This window comes from Stomoxys calcitrans, chromosome 1 (assembly GCF_963082655.1).
Source record: "Stomoxys calcitrans chromosome 1, idStoCalc2.1, whole genome shotgun sequence".
Classification (NCBI taxonomy): domain Eukaryota; kingdom Metazoa; phylum Arthropoda; class Insecta; order Diptera; family Muscidae; genus Stomoxys; species Stomoxys calcitrans.
In genome coordinates this window covers 136408436-136420914 of record NC_081552.1, presented here as the reverse complement: position 1 = coordinate 136420914, position 12479 = coordinate 136408436, and the positions used below count along the sequence as shown (strand labels likewise).

The 12479-nt window shown below is 37.3% G+C and overlaps 1 protein-coding gene across 1 annotated transcript in view; it reads left to right on the top strand.

The window, feature by feature from the left end:
- The window catches only part of LOC106094757 (intermembrane lipid transfer protein Vps13D), a 502283-nt gene that overhangs the window by 187952 nt on the left and 301852 nt on the right, over positions 1 to 12479 (top strand). Inside the window, exon 10 of the mRNA XM_059360895.1 lies at positions 4609 to 5407. Coding sequence (XP_059216878.1) covers positions 4609 to 5407 — 799 coding nt within the window. The remainder of the gene's footprint in view (positions 1 to 4608; positions 5408 to 12479) is intronic.

The window sequence follows — 12479 nt, the reverse complement described above, 5'->3', positions numbered from 1 at the left end:
GTGAGGTCATGCAAACAGCAGAGTAATCTTTTTATACCCTCCACCATAGGATGGAGGTACACTAATTTCGTCATTCCGTTTGTAACACCTCGAAATATTCGCCTAAGACCCCATAAAGTATATATATTCTTGATCGTAATTACATTTTAAGTCGATCTAGCCATGTCCGGCAATCTGTTTATCTGTCCGTCGGTCCGTCCGTCTCTGTGTCGAAACTTTCGAAGGAGTAAGGCTAGGTACTCGAAATTTTGCATAAATACGAACTTTTTATCAGTGCAAGTCGGTTGAGTTTGTAAATGAGCCAAATCGGTCCATGTATTGGTATAGTTGCCATATAAACCGATATCGGATCTCGATTTCTTGAGCATCTAGAGGGCGCCATTCTTATTCGATTTGAAAATTTTGAACAATGACTTCTCCAATGGCCAAGTAAGTTACGTGTCAAATATGGTTCAAATCGCCCTAAAACCTGATATAGATCCCATATAAACCGATCTCAGATCTTGATTTCTTGAGCCACTAGAGGCTGCAATTCTTATCGGATTTGGCGGAAATTTTGCACTATGGCATTCAATAGATGTATAAAGTATGGTTCGAATCGGTCTTAAACCTGATATATGTACCTCCCATATAAACCGATCTCCCGATATTACTTCTTGAGCCTCTAGAGGACGATTTAGCTGAAATTTTGCACAGTGATTTCTTCAATACCCTCTAATATACGTGCCAAATATGGTCTGAATCGGTCCATAACCTACATACCGATCTCCCCATTTTACTTCTTAAGTCCCTCTAGAGCGCAATTCTTATCCGATTTGGTTGAAATTTTGCACAATGGGATCTACTATTGTCTTAAACATCCAAGCCAAAAGGGAGTGAAGATTAAGTCCCCGAGTTAAAGTCTCGTTCTTGTCTTGGCTAAACGACTTATACAGAAAGTTAAAGTCTCGTATAACTTTATAAAAAAAAACAAAGACTTTAACTGTGAAGATTACGTCCTCGCCTAAAGTCTTGTTGAAAAGTGTTATAAAAATAATTTTGTACGCGGGCTGTTTGGTCAGAAATTGTCATGAAGCTGATTTATTATTATATTGTTAAAGCTGATTAATTGGAAAAAGGCAATAAATAAAAAATATTATTAAAAAGAAAACTTGAAATCAAAAGCAATAAAAAGTTAAATAATAATAAAAAGAATTTCAATCAATTTTTTCGGATTTATTTTCTGTATCCGAAATGAGGTAATGTGAAATAAATAATTAAACATCATTTGAGTCCTAAAAAACCCAAAAACACTAATTCTTTCCGCTAGGCCGTAGGGGCCCCACAACAGGCCAATTTCCGGCATATAAGAGCTCAGTGCAAGAGCTTTATGTCGAATTTATTTTTTTATAAAGAAAGAATTAATATTTTTGGTATTTTCCTGCCTCCATATACTTACTAAAAATGAATATAAGGTCTTTTCACAAGACCTTATTTTACCCATTTAAAATAAATTCGAAATAGAAGTCTTATATCCACGAAATTGGCCATGTTCTCTAAGACCCAACTGACCAAATTGATATGTTTTGTTTTTTTGTAGCAGCCATTTGGCTCCTACGTTCTTAAAATATTTAATTACTTGTTTCACATTACCTCATTTCGGATATAGAAAATAAAGCTGAAAAAATGTATTGGTATTTTTTATCATTATTTTATTTTATTACTTTTTATTTCATATGTTTCTTTTTTTTTAATTACCTTTTTTATTTATTGCCCTTTTCCAATAAATCAGCTTTTTTTCAGTTTTATGACCGCTTAAAAAATTATTTTTTATAACACTTTTCGACAAGACTTTAGGCGAGGGCTTTCTCTTCACATTAAAGTCTTTTTTTATAACAGTTATACGAGACTTTAACTCGGGGACTTTATCTTCACTGCCTTTTTACCGGGACGACCTCAATCACTGGTTCTGCGGAAAATGGGCTTTTTGGCATTTCAGTCACTCATCGTCTGCTCCCTAATGAGTTGAGTTTCCTATTACTACAATGCCTGATGTCTCAATATTAGGACCTTTAAATGGGCTTCTTGGGAGTGTGTGATGGTCTTATCGTCGAAAGCCTCCATTGAAATTCCTATCACTGCACTGCATAATGTTTTAATATTAGGATCTTTGCCTATCCGTCTTCTGAATCTTGAGAAAGTCGGTGATGGTTCCATTGTCGGGTCTTATTCGTTAGGCTACATTGACTTTCCCGTCCGTGCACCGCCATATGTTTTAAATACTTAAAGAAATATTTGTTTTGCCTAAAATGCCTTTTACAGGTGTAGCGAAGGGCACTCAGCCACCTACACTGAAAAATAATTGTCCCAAAATTAAAGATTTTGTCCTTGATCTAGCGATTTGGGTAATAAATGCGAGCCAAAGAAGCGATCTTTAAAAATCAATATCTTTATAATTCTTTTTTAGTCTATGCGTTCAAGATCATTTACCACAGGGGTAACTAACAAATCAGTGGTTATCCAACTTATTCATTACTTGACAAACTTGGGTGATTTATTTATTAATAAAATCCCCATTTGGTTTTATTGGTTGCGGATTTTTTAAAAGAAAGTAAATGCATTTTTCATAAAACTTAGAATGAACTTTAATCAAATATATTTTTTTTACACTTTTTTTATAAAGCAAGCTAAAAGACAGATGATAACTGACAGAAGAAAGAATGCAATTACAGAGTCACAAGCTGTGAAAAAATTTGTCAACGCCGTCTATACTTTTTGGGCAACCCAATAAATCAAAAATATTTTCAAAACTTTGGTCGAAAAGTTAACAGGACTGCAGTTTCTGGGATATCATCCCTTCTTTAGCGGCATTCTTCGACGAATTACCCAGTCAATCATCAATGTTATGAGCTTAGACAAAAATAGTCTAAATGACAAAAACACTGTTGCTCATAAATTCCAAGAAAGCTGTCAGTAAGAACTTTGAAAATATTTTTGATTATCATACAGTTCCACTATTTGTGGAGAGACTGCAAAAGGTTTGTTGTTGTGGCATATGCGAAGCCAACATCGTCGTACGCCATGCTATCTTTATATATAAATAGCTTTATACTAAAGACACAACTTTTCATTTCGGGTTTCGATCGCTAATTGTTTCTAGTTTTCCTTACACATGACGCTCAATTTCCTATCTGTATCTTTATCAAACTTACACTGTTGTCGTTGTTCCAAAGTCAATTTCCTTACTTTCGACGATATTTTGACGTGAAGATTTTTGCCTTTAATATTAAGATACCACATTGTGGAATAAATTTCTCTGTTTCTTTAAAAATGTTAAAAATGAAGCATCTTTAAATTATGTTCGGACCTTAAGCTTGAATCTTTAAAGTTATGACACATTTTTTCTGGTAACAATCCTCGTCAAGCTTCATAGGTAAGCAGCTTGTTCCGGTCCATGGGAGGAACGTTATGACCGTTGGTTATTTGAAAATACCAATAACTCACCTTGTTATATCGATTATTATAGGCACTCGGTATTTACGCCGGTGCCACCCGGCTTCTCACTGAGTCTCTCCAATCGATACCGCATATTACCCTTGACTGCAATTACAGTTACCCCATATTTCTACGCAGCAATCCACTGTCCGCAACCTAAATACCTCAGCTGAGCTTCTTATGACAACGATGAACACCACAAAGGTCGGAGGTGAAAGTTCCAACCTGTGTGGTGTTCAAAAATTATGCCGTGCCGATGACCAGCTAGCGTCATTTGAACGTGATCTTCGTGATCTTAGTTTACGATTTTCATGCTAGGGCCTAAAATACTCAACTAAATTCCTTAGAAAGTAAAGGGTGATTTTTTTGAGGTTAGGATTTTCATGCATTAGTATTTGACAGATCACGTGGGATTTCAGACATGGTGTCAAAGAGAAAGATGCTCAGTATGCTTTGACATTTCATCATGAATAGACTTACTAACGAGCAACGCTTGCAAATCATTGAATTTTATTACCAAAATCAGTGTTCGGTTCGAAATGTGTTAAAATTTTGACAAATTTTGTTCAGCGATGAGGCTCATTTCTGGTTGAATGGCTACGTAAATAAGCAAAATTGCCGCATTTGGAGTGAAGAGCAACCAGAAGCCGTTCAAGAACTGCCCATGCATCCCGAAAAATGCACTGTTTGGTGTGGTTTGTACGCTGGTGGAATCATTGGACCGTATTTTTTCAAAGATGCTGTTGGACGCAACGTTACGGTGAATGAACACATTTCGAACCGAACACTGATTTTGGTAATAAAATTCAATGATTTGCAAGCGTTGCTCGTTAGTAAGTCTATTCATGATGAAATGTCAAAGCATACTGAGCATCTTTCTCTTTGACACCATGTCTGAAATCCCACGTGATCTGTCAAATACTAATGCATGAAAATCCTAACCTCAAAAAAATCACCCTTTACTACAACCAATATTGGACGTCATGTCGCTACGGCTTAACGTTAACTAATCGCCATTATATTTCGCATTTTGCTTACTGGGATCTAAAGAAATATGAGGAGAGTATGCGTTTCAAAAAAATAAACTTTGTTCTTGGGAAACTAATATATATTTACACAATTTCTAAATTGCAGGTTGATGGAAGTGTTACGCAGAATTTGCAGGTGTCGTTGTCGAGACGTCAATACGAGCAATTAATGGAATGTTTAAACTACGCTACAAATGTCTCATTGACAAAAGAAGCTTGCCCAACTACAAAAGTCGACGATACGCTTCCAGGAAATAAAAACGTGAATGACTCTCCAAAGCCTTTCTATTTTGAAATGATTGATACTCAATTTTCCGTTCCGATTTTAAGGCTCGATCTAAGGAACGAACATAACATGTCACTGATTTGTCTTACACTTAAAGAGTTCAGCTTTAAAAACAAAATCCTTCACAACAAACAGAAAGAAACACAAATCTTGCTTCGCTCCGTTCTAATGGAAGACCTAAAGTGTCCATTGACATCAAAATTTCGCAACATGGTTAATTCTTCCAGCGATATACTTGCTCCAAGCAATTCTTTCAAAAATCATATATCTAGTTCTTGCCCCGACCTCTCTAGGAGCTATAATCAAGGCAACAGTAATATACACGGATCTACGCCTTCAAATTTGGATACACTGCTAAAAAATAGGTCAACTACCAAAGCAAATGACATTCACGATTTAAAAGATATTGAAGGACTGCACTTTCTCCGAAATCGAACTACTGGCAATTTGGTTATCTACCGATCACTTATAAGGGAAAAAAAGCATAGTTCAATTGATTTTAATTGCCTGAATTTGATCATCTCCATTGAAAAATGGTTTATGGTTTTTGACTTTTTTGGACTCATTTCAAACCAATCCGATAGAGAAACCGAAACCTCAAAGCAATCACCAGATAATAGTGAGTATGAATCATAGTTGTTTAAAAATTAGATCAGAATATGACTTTTCCCATATCTTAATTTTTTTAACGTTTACGTTCCTTTGTCTATAATGAAGGTTGATTTTCTAAGAGCTTTCGTAATAAAACTTGATTAAGTGATCTATTTAATTAAATGTTTGAAAACAATTTCATTTTAAAGTTGATCGTAACTGTGCCTCAAATGTTTTATACGCTGGATCCACATTACCGTCCAATGATGCCAAAGGCCCTCAATCTGTTTACAGTGGTTTTTTAATGTGCATTTGGTTCTAACAAAGGGCGTTAAACAGTGTTGTATGAAGAAAGTTGCAAAAAAACGCACCATCTACTTGTATTCGAAACATCGAAAAAAATTGTTTTTGTTCAATTTATTCATATCGTGAATTCTCCCCTAAATGTCTGAATAACTTGAATTGTGTAATCAAGCGTCAGATCTATAATTTCTTGTAAACTGCGAAATCTTTGCTGACTGAAAGCTTATTTTATAGTTTTATTACGGCTAGAATGATCAAACTAATTATGCTTAGTATACAAATTTACTTCATGCAGTAACCCAAGGTGAATCAATTGTAGGATTCCTTTATTGTGGGGACTGACTTGCATAAATTAGGGCTAAAGATAATTGACAACAAAAATAATAAATAGGTTATTGGAGTAGTAATAACTGCTTACTAATTAAATATGCGAATGTAAATGCAAGTTTTCCCATGAACTCTCCATTAAGTAAGAGGGGCAAACTTCTCAATGACAACGAACGGTGTTCCACAGTGCGACACTTCTTTGGGGAGAAGTTTTTACATGGTATAGTACCTCACAAATGTCGCCAGCATTAGGAGGGAAAACCACTGCTGACAAATTTTGTCGGATGTTCTCGCCAGGATTCGAACCCGGACGTTCAGCGTCATAGGCGGACATGTTAACGTCAGCACTACGGTGGCTTCACTAATTTAATATAGACTATGCTTAATGTAGGTTGTTGCCGCCACTGATTGTCGGGGGGTTGTCATTGGATAGTTGTTGCTGTTGTTAGAAATTATTGGAAAAGTTCATATCGCATAAAAGCGACCGATTACCTTTGCTGAAATTTGCTTGATTATGGCAAAAGCAGACTTCATTCGTGATATGTGTTCACCTGTGCATTTTTTCCGCCATCCGTGAGTGCAGTTTTTTTTTATTATTTTTATTTGTGTGTTCAAATTGTTTTTTTTTTTTTTAATATTCGACCCATTTTCGTATATTTGTTGTTTCTTATTGAAAATTTGAGCTCGAGGTCTTTCTATGTGGTATTTATATTTAATTCTTTATTCGATATTTCGTCTTCCGCCGGAAGACATCATCGGGATTTCTGTTATAAAGTTATAATATAAATATCAAAACAAAGGGCTATGATGCTGCACTAAGGAATAAATAACTACAACATAATAAAGAGAAACAAACAAAGTGCGGTTTGATCTGGCGTTCCTTCTCCTTCTTATTAGATTTAGTGTCTGCTTTGTAGTTTATGCCTGTTGGTGTATCAAGTAATGTAGCATTTCAAGCGTGAAACCCCGTTTACACTGCTCATTAAAACCGAATTTAAAGCTTCTGTCAGCTGAAAACAGGTGGTTAGGTTGAAAAGAGTGTGCAGATATTAATCCGCCCCATGCCACAATGGACATACGCCTAAGCATACGCATCAGCTTGTTGTGCGCTCTAAAACTATAAAGTAACCTCTTGAAAGAAAATTTTAAGTTAGGAATTCCGTGTTACTTACAAAATCCTTAATTGTTTTCAATACCACTCCCCTAAGTTGGTTCATGTCTGGAATTGTGTCCCCACCAAAGTGCCGCTATCTGTTAGACGCGAAAGCCCTACACATGCCATCCTTTGCCGCACCGATTTTAGATAAGTGAGCTCGTAGTCCTATGTGTCCCGTTATGATGCCAATAGCTATACTGACCTCCTTCTTACTTCCTTTCAGTAATTGACTCGTCTTCTCACGATCTCGATCCCCCATAGGATTTTCGCCGTCCTACCGACTGTTTCGCTGTTCCACAATGTTGCATGCGCATTCGTCGCCTACTGCCTTAACTCGGACTGCGACGACCCCAAAGGCTTCGGGGTCATTGACAGCAGTCCTCTGGCCTTCACCGTCAAATCGTCTGCATTTTCATTCTCCCTTACTCCGTTATGGCCCGGCACTCAAACCCTTCTTACACTGCAAGACGCTTCGTGACCTTAGCGTCCTGGTTGTTATTGCCCTTATGGCAATTTTACTGTCGGTAAAGATGTTCACACTCGACGTCCTCGCATTAGCACCACATCACTTCACGCATTCCGTGATCGCCCGGATCTCCGCCTGCAGGACCGTATTATGGTCAGGCAGTCTAAAACAGATCTCAATGTAGACCCCTATGCCCACTTTGTCCTCTAGCTTTGATCCATCCGTGTAACATGATCTTCCAGATGGCAATACTGGGGTTCCGTCAATCCAAGAATGTGCCGATGGCTGCAGTGGCTCGTACTCAACTTCAAGGTTCGCCTCAGGTATCCGCTCGGAAACCTCTTCCATCGAGGTTTCCTGTTGTCGCCTCGGTTATACCGCGATGGTATGAGCTGCTCCCATCCTCAATCCATTCTCCCATCGCCTTAAGTCTCATAGACGCAGTGGCTTCCTCACACTTAATCCACTGCCCTAGTGGGCGAGGTTCCATCGCTCCTCCTATGCCAAGACAATATGTTTTCTGATCGTAAGTAAATATTGGTGTACTATGTGAGCTTTCTCAGTACGCCCCTGAATGTGACACTTCCAACTCAGCTCGTTCGGACCCTTACTCCTTAGAAGGGAAAACATATTATCGAACCATTAAATTTAAAGAACAGGGTAAACGGAGTTCGAGTCTCTTGTCGTAGTTGTTCTCACATCGTAACACATAATCTCTCTAGATCTGGCTGATGATGTTCTATTGCACAGTGAGTGGCTAGAGTTGTTTTATGTGTACTGTTCTGTGAACGTAGTTTAATATGACGTATGTCGCGATTATCACGTTTTTAATTTGTTTTTGGCTGTACTGATATAAAGTTTGTTGCATTTTTCGTTTCCGTTGCTTTTGATTTTGTAAACTAAGTTGGATTTTTCTGTATTAGACTTTAATTGCGTGAAAAGATGTTGTAGAATGTTGTTTGTTTTTGAAGCAATGGAAAATATTATTTTGTCGATGCATTTAGAGTTTTAAAATCTTTTAGCAAGGTTTGGTATGTAGATAACCGATTTGTAGCATGTTGTTTCTTTTTCCTTGTTTTTAGTCTTATCCTTATTGATTTTGCTTGACTAAGAGATTAATTGTGTCGTTGGGGAAACCGTTTTGGGCAAAATATTTTTTATTTTCTTCGTGTTTTCTGGTTGGTATTCTGTATCGCTGATAAAAAGGACACGTTTACGAGGGTTGCCTTTAATATTTCGGGATTAGAGAACAAGACAAATATTTATCATCGAAAATCGTTTTATTGTTTTTCAATATATTTTTCCATTAAGATTTATATACTTTTGAATGCGTTTGAACCAATTGTCGAAGCACTTTTCCCACTCTGATTGAGGTATCTCCAAAACATGCATTCTGAACGCATAAACCGCCTCTTCAGGTGTCGAAAAATGTTGACTTTACATTTTATCTTTTACGTACGGAAATAAAAAAAGTCATTTGGTGCCAAGTCAGGACTATACGGTGGATGTTTGTTTGAACCGATGTGTGAGAGCTCGCATTGTCGTGGTGAAGAGTGATCCGTCTTCGACGGTTGGTTTTCCTAATTTCTTGGAAGACAATTGGCAAACAAACGCTTGCGTACCGCTAAGAATTGACAGTTCTGCGTGGTTCTAGTGGTACGATTGCGACATGTCCAGTTTTTTCCGAAAAAACAGGCGACTTTTGTTGGATTTGGCTCACCTTGAAACAACCATACAGTCGACTGCCATTAAGTTTCGCGGTCATACGCGTAAATCCACGATTCATTACCTGTCACGATGTCATAACGTGTTTCGAAGCACCACGATCGTATTTTTGGAGCATTTCTTTCGACCAATCGACACGAGTCTTTTTTTTTCGAGGGATTGACAAATTGTGTGGGATCCAACGGGAAAACAATTTTTTTGGCGATTCATGCAATATTGAATTATACTGGTCCCACTAATGCCTAAAGTTGTCTCAATCTCACGTTAGGTCACGATCTTGCAATATCAGTTGGCGCACAGCATCAATGCTTTTTGGAAGAACAATTGATTTTGGTCGACTTTCACGAAATTTGTCTTGGAGTGAACTACGACCTCGGTTGAATTCACCATACCATCGATAAACGCTGGTCCTTGATGGAGCATCGTCGCCAAAAATTGTATTAAATTCATCGATGCACTGTTGTTGAGTTAATCCACGTCGAAAGTTGCAAAAAATAATCGCAGAGAAATGAACACGATCTAATTCCATTTTTTTGGGCGAGACTAATCTTTTAAGTTACTCTAGGCAACACAAATAGTGCTCGTATGTCAAAGCGTTCTGAGTACATATAACATCAAAAATATAAAGCTTTACGCTAGAGCTGTCAGTTGGCAGATGAAGTTTTTGAATGTATTGAATATAACTCTTTTTGGATTTTTCGAATGACAATTAATAAGTCGTCCTGTTGGCCGTCTGCTTTTGGTACCAGTCTAATTTTCGGCTTCCTTTTTTCCGTATGAATAGTGTGTCCAAATGTGGTATACAGCCGTTGTCTTCTTTCTCAATTGCAAATTTGACACTAACAACAAGAAATCGGTTATCTGCATTTTAACCAAAACTCTAAGCCCGTCGACAAACCAATATTTTCCATTGCTTCAAAAACGGACAACACAAAAGCAAAGAAAAAAAAAAAGAAAAAGAAAAGAAAATACACAGAACGAAAGCGAAAATGCAACAAACTTTATTTCGGAACAACCAAAAACAAAATAAAAATGAGATTATCGGGACATAAGTCAGATATTAGACTACGTTCACAGAACAGCTCTTGTCACTCACTGTGCAATAGATCATCATCAGCCAGATCTATTATTCCTCTTCGAAACAACGTCAAAGGAAACCATTTTCTCATCTTCGTTGATGGCCATGACCTTAATTTTAGCCTTAAAATCGAACAAAAAGTTGTTTTTGAAATTGAATTATGTAAGTATGTTACATTAATTTTAAAACAACGAACGAAGGTTCAAATCTTCGATTGTCGTTCATTACTTATAATTTGAATACTATTGGGAAGATTATTCCAGAGACGCATAGCATTAACAAAGAACTGTTGTTCAGATACACGATATTGTTGACGTATTGGTATTACTTGTTTACCTCCTGTCCAGTTGGCAAAACGCAATACAGAAGCCAGATATGACGGTTCATTGGTATAAATTATCTTGTGGATTATTTGCAATGAGCGTATCTTAAGGAACGAGTTAAATGAGACACCATATACTTGTCTGGCAAAGTTAGATACCCGGTCTTTTTTACGCAAACCAAAAATGTATGTAACGACATCGTTAAAGGCCACGTGCGATTTATTCCTATGAGTTACATCACAACCGTAAAAAACCTCGCAAGAGTATAATAGTTTCGGCAGAATAAATGTCCTAGCCAAAAGCATTCTTATTGACAAAGAGGTATACTGTCGACTCATATATAAGTTTCGTAAAACGCCGTAGGTTCTGCCCACTGTCGTACTGAGATGATTCTTCCATGAAAGTCTATCATCAAACTCCAACCGAAGGTTTCTTGCAGATTAAACAGTCTCGATTGGGGCTCCAGCAATTGCCACATCAAGATTGGGCGCCATTGTCACCGGGTCCGTACCAATTACAAAGCACTTTGACTTTGTTGGATTTAAAAGTAATCCGTTGGCGTTTGCCCATGTGTTTATCCTATTCAAGTCACTATTAAGGCGAAGTACGCCATTCATCAGCCTCTCTGGCGAGGAGCTCATATACAACTGTACGTCGTCGGCATACATATGAATACCACAGTTGCGCAACTGTCCAGGAAGGTCATTGCTATATAAGGAAAAAAGGAGTGGGCCCAATATAGACCCCTGTGGAGCACCTCTTGAGACTGGAAGATAACTAGAACACCGGCTATCAACACATACCGATTGGCTTCTATTCGAAAGATACGAAAATATAAATCCATTGTTCTTTCAGAAAATTTAAATAAATGTTTCAGTTTAAGGCAAAGTATATTGGGATCAACGGAATCAAATGCCTTCGAATGATCTAAAAGAACAAGAAAGGTAACATTATTGCTGTCAATATCACTCCTTACATCTTCAACTAATTTCAAAAGTGCAGTAGTGCAACTGAAACCAGATTGAAAATCTGTTAACAGCGAATAAATCGCAATATATCCCGGTATTTTCCGGTTGACTAGAGTCTCAAATATCTTAGAGATGTATGGAAGTATTGCTATTGGCCAAAATTCCTGGTTACTCTTTGGTTTTGGGACTATTCTTGCCCGTTTCCAAGATTGTGGATAGCCACTCCTTAAAATAATATTGTTAAAAAGATGGCACATATACGGAAGAATAAAGGGTGGAATTATTCTAAAAAATCTCGGGTCAATACCATCAGAACCAATGGCATTAGAATTAAACGATTCCAGAGCGCTAACGATATTGCATTTTTCAAAACGCTCAAGATGAAAACGTAGGTCTGATGAAGTGTTGTTACAACTATGGTTTACGTTACTAAATTCACTGTCGTAGAAATATACGTTTGGCTCAGGAAAAGATATGTTCAAAAAACTCCTATTAATCTCATCTAAATCAACATGTCTGCGTTATGTTGTTCTCTGCTAGTTTCAGCAGAGCGAAATATTGATGTGTTCAATGCAAATTGGGTTCTCATTAACAAAGTGTTTGATATAGACGTATCCGTGATAAGTGTACGCCGAATGTACTTGATTCAAACTGCAGCTTGAAGGATCTTATGGTTGGAATGTGTTAGGTTTTCTTTTATATTAAAATTGCTGGCCGTTTGAAACCCTAATATTGACAAGGATAGGTTTGATTT